The 13308-nt window shown below is 34.7% G+C and overlaps 2 protein-coding genes across 2 annotated transcripts; one reads left to right on the top strand and one right to left on the bottom strand.

Annotated features, from left to right (window-relative positions):
• Positions 1-372: 372 nt before the first annotated feature.
• On the bottom strand, positions 373-11891 carry LOC132755963 (uncharacterized). Its single transcript, XM_060746904.1, has 7 exons — positions 11853-11891; positions 10170-10425; positions 9706-9823; positions 6133-6261; positions 4638-5475; positions 3180-3268; positions 373-920 (listed from the first exon to the last, which is right to left on the bottom strand). The coding sequence occupies exons 1-7, from the start codon at positions 11889-11891 to the stop codon at positions 872-874; spliced, it is 1518 nt and encodes a 505-aa protein (XP_060602887.1). The 3' UTR covers positions 373-871.
• A 21-nt stretch (positions 11892-11912) lies between these two features.
• On the top strand, positions 11913-13029 carry LOC132755964 (uncharacterized). The gene is made up of 2 exons (XM_060746905.1): positions 11913-12153; positions 12677-13029. The coding sequence occupies exons 1-2, from the start codon at positions 11913-11915 to the stop codon at positions 13027-13029; spliced, it is 594 nt and encodes a 197-aa protein (XP_060602888.1).
• Positions 13030-13308: the final 279 nt, after the last annotated feature.

Here is a 13308-nt window from a genome sequence, read left to right on the forward strand (position 1 = left end):
ATTTTGATCCCAGGGCTTTTATTTGAACAAACTTGGTAGACACTCACTAGAAGATGTTTCATGCCAAATATCTAAGCTCTAGCTCTTATGATTTTTTAAAAGAAGATATTTAAAGTTTTTTCTTTCGGTTGCCATGGCAACCAGAGTTCTGCATGGAATTAAATTCTTTGAACAATTTTTAAAGGTGACCACCAAACGTGAAGGAACATTCCTGTGAAGTTTGGATGAAATTGGCTTAGTGGTTTATGAGGAGATGTCATTTAAAGTAAAAGTTTACGGACGGACGCCGGACGGACGCCGGACGAAAAGCGATCACAAAAGCTCACCCTGTCACTTTGTGACAGGTGAGCTAAAAACAGTGGAGCTAAAAACAGTGGAGTTCCTTTAATGCAGAAATGCATTATATCACAGTAAGTGGCTATTAACTTTTACCAGTATACATAGTAAAAAAATAATACAGAATATGTATTTTATCACAGTTTTCAGTAATTATTCATAAAAATGGTTGAAAAATTTAATATAATAGACATTTATGGCATAAATCATTTATGATTGATATACATAACTATAAATCCATTTAGAACTCACTTTGTAACAGTGAGAATTCATACAAATAATCCAAAATTGACACAGTGTAACACAATTATGTAAACTTGAGTTTGACAGTAAAGGTAACTTAAATGTCAATGTCATACTTGAATCGTCCAAAAAAGAAAAGGCACAAGAAAATTCATATCATATATCACAGACTGTATCAAATTATCACAGACAAAGTAATTTATATAAATAACAATCTATCATAATCATTTAACCAGTCTAAAATGAGCGTCCATCACAAGGACATGTCTGTCTTGTCAAACAAGTTGAATCATCACAGGATTCCATCAAATATCCCCATGAAGCTATCCTGCTCTGGTTTACTGCAATTACAAAATTAAAATAATGTGAATAAAAACAAAACAAGAGGGCCATGATGGCCCTAGATCGCTCACCTGAATTATCAAACTCATCCAAACAATTACCTAGACAAGCATTCTGACCAAGTCTCATGACAGGTGAGTCAAAAATGTGACCACTACAGTGTTAACAAGGATTATCCATATTTGAGCAGTGCGACCTAGTTTTTTACCCAGGTGACACATATTCAAACTTGACCTAGAAATCATCAACAAACAAACTTTCAGACCAATTTCCAGGATACTTGGATCAAAACAGTAGCAACTAGAGTGTTAACAAGATTTTTCTATTTTTAGCTCCGGTGACCTAGTTTCACATGCGATTTCGAACCTAGACAAGCATTCTGACCAAGTTTGATGATAATGGAGTCGAAAATGTGACCACTAGAATGTTAACAAGGTTTTTCCATATTTGGGCGGTGTGACCTAGTTTTTCATCCAAGATGACCCATGTTCGATCTTGACTTAGAAATCATCAAAACAAACTTTCAGACCAATTAACAGAATATTTGGATCACAACAGTAGCCACTAGAGTGTTAACAAGATTTTTCTATTTTTAGCTCCTGTGACCTAGTTTTTCATCCGAGATGTCCCATGTTCGATTTATTCCCAGCAATGACCTAGACAAGTTTCCTGACCAAGTTTGATGACAATTGAGTCAAAATTGTGACCACTAGAGTGTTAACAAGGTTTTTCTATTTTTAGCTCCTGTGACCTAGTTTTTCATCCGAGATGACCCATGTTCGAACTCATCCGAGTTATTACCTAGACAAGCATCTTGATCTAGTTTGATGATGATTGATTCAAAAATGTGACCGCTAGAGTGTTAACAAGGTTTTTCTATTTTTAGCTCCGGTGACCTACTTTTTCATCCGAGATGACCCATGTTCGAACTCATCCAAGCTATCAACTAGATAAGCATCCTGACCAAGTTTGATGATGATTGATGCAAAAATGTGACCGCTAGAGTGTTAACAAGGTTTTTCTATTTATAGCTCCGGTGACCTAGTTTTTCATCCGAGATGACCCATATTCGAACTCATCCGAGCTATTATCTAAACAAGCATCCTGACAAAGTTTGATGATGATTGGGTCAAAAATGTGACCACTAGAGTGGTCACAAGGTTTTTCTATTTTTAGCTCCTGTGACCTAGTTTTTCATCAGAGATGACCCATGTTCGAACTCATCCAAGCAATTGACTAGACAAGCATTCTGACCAAGTTTGATGATGATTGGTTCAAAAATGTGACCACTAGAGTGTTCACAAGGTTTTTCTATTTATAGCTCCTGTGACCTACTTTTTCATCCGAGATGACCCATGTTCGAACTCATCCGAGCTATCACCTAGACAAACATCCTGACCAAGTTTGATGAAGATTGGGTCAAAAATGTGACCTCTAGAGTGTTCACAAGGTTTTTCTATTTTTAGCTCTTGTGACCTTGTTTTTCATCTGAGATGACCCATGTTCGAACTCATCCGAGCTTTCAACTAGATAAGCATCCTGACCAAGTTTGATGATGATTGAGGCAAAAATGCGACCGCTAGAGTGTTCACAAGCAATTGTGGACGGCCGGACGGACGACGGACATTCATCGATCCTAAAAGCTCACCCTGAGCAAGCTCAGGTGAGCTAACAAAAGGTAAGAAAATGAGTTTATAGTACTTTTAATTATCTCAAAATATCTACAAAATTCAAACATTTAGAAATAACAGTAGAATTCAAATCAGGTAAGACATGTTTGCCTTAAGTTCAAAAACCATTCAGAAAAACAGGTTGACAGACAGTAATATCCAGTTGTTTTTCTTTCTTTCTCACTATGGTGATGAACAAGTATACCACATGTACCAGTGACCTTGATATTTCAACCTAAAATTTGGTGTGCCAGCTAGATAAAACTCTTCAAGTTGCATTGATGTATAATTTTTTTCATTGTAACAACATTGTTAGCATTGTAGTTAATTACCATTAAGGAAACTTAACTGAAATGGTTAACCAATGCCACCACTGAGTGGGTCATGACAGAAGCTTCACTTTCTTCTTCAAAAGGTAGAGCTTATACTGTTATATACATGTAAAAAGGATTATCAAAAGATTTATATTTCTAGATTTTTTTCTAAAAGGAGTAATTCATTTTACTCATATGACTAGTCAAAATGACTTACTTTACTCCATTAAATGTGATTAATGATAGTATAAAAAATAATTTAAAAAACATATACCTTGTTAAAGTACTAGCTCTGGTAGTACTGCTCTTACTTTGAAGTTTATCTTTTTGTGCACGCTCAGAACTGGAAACCCAGGCTAAAACCTGTAAAATAGACACCTGGTATTTGTTGTAATAGCTCCTACAGGATTTTCGATGACTTGTTATAAAATCATTGTATCACATAATGTACTTGTAAGTAATTGCATTTAATAATGAGAAACATAACTATGAGAAATTGGACATCCTTGCTAGAGCATGTGACACAGATACCTCACTTGTCACCCCCGGCTGATTTCTTGCAGTGTTTAGATCATAGATGCAGCTCTGATACGATTTTTCAATGATCAATTATTATATATATATAGTCACTTTACCACAAAATGTAGATGTATTGATATAATGGATAACATAATCGGACACCTTTGTCAAAAAAAATACTGCACTTGAAACCCATGATGATTTCTTGTGGTATTAGAAAATGTTCCACAATCCTTTTTATAGTCATTTACCATATAATATACATGTAATGCATAAAATGTTCCATGATTCTTTTTATAGTCATTTTAACATATAATATACATGTTATGGAAAAATGCACAACATATAACATGATAATTGGACACCCCTGCCAGAACTATATAACCTTTCATAATTTCTGTATTAGCTCCCATTAGATTTTCCATTATCCTTTATATAGTCATTTTACCAAAAAATGTACAAGTATTGAAATAATAATATCATAAAAGCAGAATATGACTTGAAAAAATTCTAATTAAACATATGTACTTCTTTGTGGCTTTTGGTTTGCTTGCAAAACCTTGCAAGGCTGATTTTATTTAAAATAATGAATATGTACACACAAACTTTAAGCTATGTCTTCCATTAACATTCATTCAATTACATCAGCTCACTTTCCATTGTTACAGATAATAAGGGGCATAAATTCTTACACATCAGCTTTAAGCTATGTCTTCCATTAACATTCATTCAATTACATCAGCTCACTTTCCATTGCTATAGCTTAGAAGGAGCATTAATTCTTACATTATAGCTATTAAAGTGAATTAACTTTTTCATTATAGCAAATGAAGGTCAAATAACCTTACATAAAAGCTAATAAAGGGCAATAACTCTTATGTTTGTAGATAGTAATGAGCAAATCCTTTGAGAAAATCCTTTTAACTTTTAAGTAACGGTCTACATTGTCTGAAACATTTTAAGCAGAATGCTTCAGAATGCTTATAATTGTGCATGTTGGTGTAGACTAGTTTCTATTATGTCTGTTTAAGCTGCATGCCTCCAGATGAGCCAATTTATCTCAAGGTAGAGACAATTTACCAACCAACTTATTGAAAAATCAGATAAACAGAAACAATTCAACAATCCAATCTACCAATCCAACTGCTATCATATTAATGGTGGAAATGTCACAAAAAATGAACTAAATCAGATGTAAACTTTATTTTCTTACCTCTCCATATTTATAATCCTTGTCATTATCTAAAGAATTGTCATCACTGATATTTGTACTAAGTCTTGTTGCTCCGTTGACAGCTATAACAGGTTGCCTCCTGGATATTTGTTGAGTGTTCTGTGTGTTGGAAAGATCACATGTTTCCATGACAACTTTATTGTCACAATTCCTGGTAGGATATTTCCAGTTAAGATTGTCACTTGCAGATGAAGACTGTGAGCTGAAGTAGTTTGTCCATCTTGATTGGTGTCCTTCTGTTCCTTCCTTATATAAATCTATATATTCATCAGGATATATATTCTCATCCTTGTCAGATGGTGAAACTCTGTTTACATTATGAGCATTTGATGGACCTTGTAATGATGCATTTGCACTTTCATTTCTAAAAGAATTACTGTGGCTTTTTTCTCTATTAGTTAAACATTGGTAATAGTCATTACATCTATCATCACTCACACTTGAAGATGCATTCTGTGGAAATCTGTCTCTATTAAAAAATGGTTGTTTTCCACAGATAGTCTTTTTATTGTCACTGTTAACCTTGTTCGGTTCTAAATATTTTCTGGTATTATCACTGTAGTATGAATCATCTTTACAACCTTGAGCAGTTGATTCCCTAAGAGCAGCTTTACTTGGTGTTCCATTTTTTGACTTGTATGAAGCGCTATAAACATTATCAACTGGTGATACACCATACGCTGCTTGCTTTATTACTGTGGGTTTTCTTGTACCGTAATTATATGGCAATGTTTCATGTCTACCTGGAACAAAGGACTGGGCTTTAAGTGAATTGGCTTGTCTCCCTTTAGTTCGACCAAGATTGCACTTACTGTCCCTGTAATGGTTGAAAAGCAATGTTTTAACTTATCTTAGAAATGTCATTAAAATATACAGATGAAAAAATCTCTTGTAAACAATCCTTGGGTTTATTATAATGCAAAGTCTCTCTAATATTTGATATACACAATTTAAGTCTTAACAGTTTTTACAATTTTTTTTTGTTCCATACAAATATGGAATGCATTTGAAATGACACATCTTTAAGGGGATAGAACATCAAGTGCTTGAAGGGTGTCTCTCTCTCAACCCAATTATCACTGATTTTAGCCAAATTGAGGTTGTATGACAAAGTTTCGCTTAGTTCCAGTAAGAAGACTTGGGAATAGTGGTTCAAAAAGGTCTCAAACTATTATCATTAACTGTGTTTAAACTAAATGGCCAAAATAGCCAGAAAATTGATCTATATTCTAAAATATATAAATATGAAAAGAAGAACAGTAAACTTACAAGGAAATCACATAGACCAACTCTTACAAATAGAGGGAAGTAAATTGTTTCTAACTCTTACAAACAGAGTGAAGTAAATAGTAATCATTATTCCATTACAATACATGTTGTGTTTTTATTTATTCTGCTGAAAACAAACTGGGTAGCTTTTTGTAATTTATTTCAAGACTGTTTTAACTAAATCTTTGAACACAGAAATGCATACTTCAGATTTCTGTTTGTCTGTTGCCACTGTTCGTTCATTCTGTCATCCCATTCTAAAGGAAGGTCTGGTCTGTCATCATTTGTTACATATGTATATCCATAATCTGTCTCATGACCAAAGCCATCATTGCTGGAATTGTTCAATTATTAATATATAGCAATCCCTTATAATCGTAAATATCTTAAACAATTTAATTGCTGGAATTGTTAAATAATAATGACGGGTAGTTTACCCTTACAATCCTTAATATCTTTAACAAGATATGTTTGTAAAACATGTATGCCCCCTATCGGCAGCCAATTAGTCATGTGATCAGGTTATCATGCATGACTTCGGACCCAGTGAACAAACAATTAATAAGGGTTATCTTGTATCTACTGGTCATGACTAGTCACAAGGTAATAATTATTGTGACCCCATAGGTTGTGTGCAGCAATTTAAGTTATTACAAATCTTACCAAATAATATGCATAAATTTTATGAATCATGTAGGCCTCATTAATGACAGCCAAGTTGTTATATTACATAAGACCTTCAAATGTGTATACCAAAAGCATTTTTCGTTTAATATAAAAATATCAACCAAGGCAACTTGAGTTGTTGAGTTATTGGTCAGAAACCATCATTAAGTACAAGGTCAATATGACATTGACCCCTTGACCCCAAAATCCATAGGGGTCATCTACTTGTCATGACCAATCATCATACAAAGTTTGAAGTTCCTAGGCCTAAGCGTTCTTTAGTTATTGATCGGAAACTGTTTTTACCTACAAGGTCAATGTAACCTTGACCTTGGACCCCTTGATCCCAAAATCAATAGGGGTCATCTGCTGGTCATGACCAAACACCATACCAAGTTTGAAGTTCCTAGGCCTAAGCCTTCTTTAGTTATTGATCAGAAACCTTTCATACTTACAAGGTCAATGTGACCTTGACCTTTGGCACCATGACCCAAAACGCAATAGGGGTCATCTGCTGGTCACGACCAATCATCATACAAAGTTTGAAGTTCCTAAGCCTAAGCGTATTTAGTTAATTGATCGGAAAAATATTTTACCTACAAGGTCAATGTGACCTTGACATTTGACCCCAAAATCAATAGGTCATCTGCTGGTCATGACCAATCACCATACCAAGTTTGAAGTTCCTAGGCCTAAGGGTTCTTTAGTTATTGATCGAAAACCGTTTTTACCTACAAGGTCAATGTGACCTTGACCTTTGACCCCTTAACCCCAAAATCAATAGGGGTCATCTGCTGGTCATGACCAATCACCATACCAAGTTTGAAGTTCCTGGCCTAAGGGTTCTTTAGTTATTGATCGGAAACCGTTTTTACCTAAGAGGTCAATGTGACCTTGACCTTTGACCCCTTGACCCCAAAATCAATAGGGGTCATCTACTGATCATGACCAATCACCATATCAAGTTTAGAGTCCCTAGGCCTAAGCATTCTTTAGTTATTGATCGGAAATCGTATTTACCTACAAGGTCAATGTGACCTTGGCCTTTGACCCCTTAACCCCAAAATCAATTGGGGTCATCTGCTGGTCATAACCAATCACCATACCAAGTTTGAAGTTCCTAGGCCTAAGGGTTCTTTAATTATTGATCGGAAACCGTTTTTACCCAAGAGGTCAATGTGACCTTGACCTTTGACCCCTTGACCCAAAAATCAATGGGGGTCATTTGCTGATCATGACCAATCACCATACCAAGTTTGAAGTTCCTAGGCCTTAAGGTTCTTTAGTTATTGATCGGAAACCGTTTTTACCCAAGAGGTCAATGTGACCTTGACCTTTGACCCCTTGACCCAAAAATCAATGGGGGTCATTTGCTGATCATGACCAATCACCATACCAAGCTTGAAGTTCCTAGGCCTTAAGGTTCTTTAGTTATTGATCGGAAACCGTTTTTGCTTACAAGTTCAATATGACCTTGACCTTTGACCCCTTGACCCCAAAAACAATAGGGGTCTTCTACTGGTCATGACCAATCACCATACCAAGTTTGAAGTTTCTAGGCCTAAGGGTTCTTTAGTTATCACTCGGAAACCATTTGGTCCACGGACCGACAAGTGCAAAGCAATATACCCCCTCTTCTTCGAAGTGGGGGCATAATAATTTAATTGCTGGAATTGTCCAATATTTTCATAGGTAGTTTACCCTTACAATCATAAATACCTTTTAAATTAATGAACTTGTCCATTTTTCATTCTGGACAAAACCAGGGTTCGTACAGACATCCAATGCCAAAATTCAAGGACTTTTTAAGCACTATTTAAGCACGTTTTCCCATTTTTCAAGCACATTTGTTGCACATATACTGACACAATCTTCAACCTATGATGAATAGTGTGTTCACCATTTTTTGTTAAATACACATTTTCTACTATTATAGAAGAACAACTAAGGGTGCATCAAGTACAGATTAGTTCAAAACAACTGCAATTTGTCCACTTACTGTTACCTTGAGTAAACATTTCATTGATTTTGATACTAAATTGGATCTTTTTTTTATTTTGTTAACCGTTGATTTTTATCAAAACTATGTCATTCTGTGATTCAAACATTTTCAAGCACATTTTTAGCAAATTTAAGCACTTTTTAAGCACTTTTTAAGAGAGTAATCAAATTCAAGGATTTTTAAGCACTATTTTACATTTTTAAGCACTTTTTAAGAAAGAGACTCAAATTTAAGCACTTTTTAAGACTGTACGAACCCTGAAAACATTCATTGTTTTACAGAAAATTGTCTGAACAACAAATAATGCACACCATGATCAGACATCATTTATGTCCCAATTGACCTTGATGCACGGTAACGTGGGTAGATTCTTTAGTCACCAGGCCCCATGTTCACTAAGATTTAAGGATCAGGGTCAAGATCAGGATCAAATCTAAAAACTCAAATATTATCCATTGTTTATCCTCAAAGATTAAATATCTAATATTAACATGATAAAACTGGACTTGAAATAGCATGTTTTTGAAATTTTAGAATAAATTTATTGTTATTTTTTCAAGATATGGGAATTTTACAGTTGCTCTAAATATTGATCTTGATCCAAAAATTGATCCTTAATTTGATCGGATTATTTCTGTATTTGTTTAGTTATTCATCAATTTTATCCCAAAATAGGTTTGTTTCATTGCAAATCAACAATTATTTACATTTTGAACATGTACCATTTAATTCTAGCAAAATACGATCAATATTAGTTATATAAAACATAGAAAATAAAATCAGGATCACTTGATCCTGATCCTGATCTTTTCTTTGTGAACATGGGGCCAGTGGACTAAGGGTTTTTATATACCATGTTATAACTATATAAATTAACAAGTTGTGATTTCTTTCAAGATGACAAAGAATTTTTTAAAATATATCTTGATAAAACTGACCCTCATGTTTCCACATTGTAAGAAAGATGTTTGTAAAATTCCAGTAATGCGAGCAATTGCACGCACGAACTCAGTGCTTAGACTTAAAAACAGCTGTAAATTTTGGTTAGAAAAAAAAACAAAACAATTCATTCTTATACAACATGTTTATTTCATGTTAATATTTACCTACCATTCATCTACTGTTTCCCAGTTATCAGCTGTGTCCATGTCTAAATTACAATCAGCATACTCTACACCAGATGCTTCAATATCTGGCAAAGATGCTTCATCATTTAAGATACCATCATCTAAAATCAGGCACACACAAAAAGAATACATCATATTCTATTATGTATTCACTGAAACTAAAAACAATCTTATAATCTGTGTCAAAAGTTTTTTTTTACATGTTATGCATTAACCAGATAAGGTTATAAACCACTCTATTGTATGATATCAACTCCATGTCATGGAAATCTTTATCACACTAGTGTTCTCTTTAGTTTATATATTTTAATGGTTAAAATAAGTACCAAATTTCAAAATGTCACTCTATTCTGCTGTAATTCAAAAGGTTAAAGGACTGTTCAATGACTCTTCTTGAACTTTAAAAACTTAAATTAACTTGTTTCTTGTATATTGTATATTGAGTACCTGGGTTGAATGTCTGTCTGTGTTTGGCATACATGTCTAACTCTTGCCAGTCATTTCTTGGTCTAACATTAATATTTTGCTGTTGTATATCTGAATGCCAATCTGGTCTGTCACATGCAACATTGTTTAAGGCTTGCTCTCCATACAAACCTGACCTATCACTGGATGTTGCAATACCTTCATTTACTCTACCATTGAGTCTGCTTGGTGTATATGCAAATCTAGATAAATCTAATCCTGTAGAATTTCCTCCCACCTTGATGAATAAAAATATGATTAATATGACTTATTTATACTATTTTATTTTAGTTTGATTGTGTTGGAAGCTATATATAAGTTTATTGAAACACTCTATAATCCATTCCTTGAACCAACCAGTACTAAGCAAAGAGTGTAAAACTCTTTTCTCATTGAAACAACAGCATGCCCCCAACAAGGTTTGAACCAATGCAGTCAGAAATCATTAGATTACTAGCCTGGCATGTTAACCACTCGGCCATGCCTCCACTTATGCTTTAATGGAACCATTTTGTCAGACAGGAAAAAGGTAAACAATATTATATTATATTATACTTTCTTTTCAACCTGTCCCTTGTTGATTATGTGCATTGGACAAGGCCTGTTCTAAATAAGGAACTGTCCATTGAACTTGGAGGGATTTTCATTCAAAATAGTTAAATTAAGAAGCCTAAAGTACACAGAGTGGCCCGACTGCATAACTTTGTTGACTGGTCAGTCTCTAACACTGTGGCTTAGATAAGTTATGAGTGCTGCATGTTAAAAATAGAATGTACTTAAAGTAATTACATGTGGGCAGAAAGATATCTTCATACTATGTATGTATGAATGGTACATACCGTGTTTTCATACATTTAACTAAATTATTTCAACAATAAACAGTTATGTATCATCAAATAATTAACTCCTGAGAACAAAATATAACATTTATATCATCTTAGAGGAAGTGTTCTGTTTGCATATTATTCTGTCATAATCCGCACCACCTTTAGAAATATTACTAAGTAAAATTCCCTTGGACTTCCCATATCAATACTTCCATCAACTATATACAGTAAACTCCAAATGTATCGATATCGCTTGTAATGATATATCGGTTATATCGATAGTTTGTCTTGGTCCCTGCCAACTTCCATTATAACCTAACGGAAGCATCCTCGCATATATCGATATCGCATGTATCGATATTTCGGATATATCGATGTGGATTTTCAGCCCCAACGCACATATATTACCTCTTAAAACGATAATTTGCTGCACAAGCTTGTTGTGGAAGAGCGGTCTCGGTCCGCTTGTTTTAATGCATAAATATCTGCTCGATTAAATACAATGATGCAGAACATGTTCTGTGCGTACGTAACTACCGTTTTGTTCTCAATACAGGTGAATTCATCTCAAAAAATAAAAGCATGGTTTTGTCCTTTTATTGTTTCCTTTCAATAACAATTTTCGTTGTAAATAAGTTATACATGTACATGTAGCTAAAACAGTGAACATGTCAGAAAAACGAAAAAGAAAAATTTTGGATATTGAAACTAAATATAAATTAATGCAAGAGATTAATCTTGGTAAACGTAAAAACAGGACATTGCAAACGATTTTGGAATTAAACAAAACACATTAAGTTCAATCTGGAAAAATAAAGATTCTGTCATCAATGCATACGAGACTACGTCGTTCCCAGCCCGTAAACGAATGCGTCATGCCAGTAATAGAGACATTGAAATGGCGCTGTTTGAGTGGTTTAAGACTGTACGATCCCAAAATGTGCCTATTGATGGACCTATGCTTACACGAAAGGCTAATTCTCTGGCATGTGAGCTGGGCATGGAAAATTTTCAGGCAACAAACGGATTTATTGAAAGATTCAAAAATCGTCATGGCATATCGAGCAAAACATTATCCGGTGAAGGTGCTTCCGTCGATAATTCACAAACTGAAAACTGGATGCAGTCAAAACTTCCAAGTTTGATCAAGGACTATGAACCAAAAAATGTCTACAATATCGATGAAACTGGCGTTTTTTTTTAAAATGACCCCAAATAAAACACTAGAGGTAAAAGGAACAAAATGTTTTGGAGGCAAACAAAGCAAGGACAGAATCACAGTGCTTATCAGCGCAAATATGGACGGTTCTGATAAACTTAAACTTTTGATAATCGGAAAATTCAAAAATCCTAGATGTTTTAAAAATGTTAAAAGTTTGCCGGTAGATTACGAAGCTAATCGTCGTGCTTGGATGAACTCAGAAATATTTATCAGTTGAGTGAAAAAACTTGACAAACGTATGACACGTGAGAAAAGATCTATTCTATTGTTTGTTGATAATTGCCCGGCCCATCCGAAAATCGAGGGATTAAAAGCTGTAAAACTGTTGTTTTTCCCACCTAACACTACATCTAAGTTACAGCCCTGTGATCAAGGGATTATCTTTTCATTCAAAAGCCATTACAGGTCATGTGTCCTTGACCATATTATTTCATGTCTAGACAAACATATCGATAAACAGATTAACATTCTAAAAGCCATACAATGGTTTTATGCGGCATGGAAAGATGTAACACCGACGTGTATCCAGAATTGTTTTAGAAAGGCTGGATTTATGAATCAAGCACAGCATGAAATTAATGCGACCCCGCAGGGGCATGTTTCCGATTCGTCTGACACAGACGAGTTCGAGGACAATGACATTCCGCTGGCTGAATTGGCATCGAAATGGAATCGCCTTAGAGTATTCAGTGACATAGACAAAAACATTTCTTTTGATGATTACATAAATGCCGATGAGAATGTTGTCTCCGTTGAGCAGAAGTCCGATAGCGATATAAAAGCGGAGGTATAGCAAAAATTGAAACCCGCTGAAACCCTGTCGCAGAGTGACGAAGAGAGTGACTCTGAGACTGTTGATGACCCCCCACCTACCATGAATGAGTTTCTTAATGCTATAGACACTTGCAGACGCTTTGTTCTTTCTAAGTCTGATTCGTGTGATTCTGTTTTCGGATGTTTACATGAACTTGAGAAATTTTCAGTTGAAATAGGGAAAGCCAAAAAGCAGACAAAATTAACTGATTTTTTCCGACAGTGAATGTCTTTGTACATGAACAAAACTTAAACAAGA

The sequence above is a fragment of the Ruditapes philippinarum genome, unplaced genomic scaffold (genome assembly GCF_026571515.1).
Source record: "Ruditapes philippinarum isolate M1 unplaced genomic scaffold, ASM2657151v2 ctg3913_1_1_1_1, whole genome shotgun sequence".
In the NCBI taxonomy this organism is placed as follows: Eukaryota; Metazoa; Mollusca; class Bivalvia; order Venerida; family Veneridae; genus Ruditapes; species Ruditapes philippinarum.

Coding starts and splice junctions, on each gene's coding strand:
- LOC132755964 (XM_060746905.1), top strand. CDS start 11,913: ATGGCGCTGTTTGAGTGGTTTAAGACTGTACGATCCCAAAATGTGCCT. Junction 12,154..12,676: donor GATGCAGTCAAAACTTCCAA/GTTTGATCAAGG, acceptor TTTCATGTCTAG/ACAAACATATCGATAAACAG.
- LOC132755963 (XM_060746904.1), bottom strand. CDS start 11,891: ATGACGCATTCGTTTACGGGCTGGGAACGACGTAGTCTC. Junction 10,426..11,852: donor GCTGGGAACGACGTAGTCTC/GTATGCATTGAT, acceptor TTATTCATCAAG/GTGGGAGGAAATTCTACAGG. Junction 3,269..4,637: donor AGGATTATAAATATGGAGAG/GTAAGAAAATAA, acceptor TCTATTTTACAG/GTTTTAGCCTGGGTTTCCAG.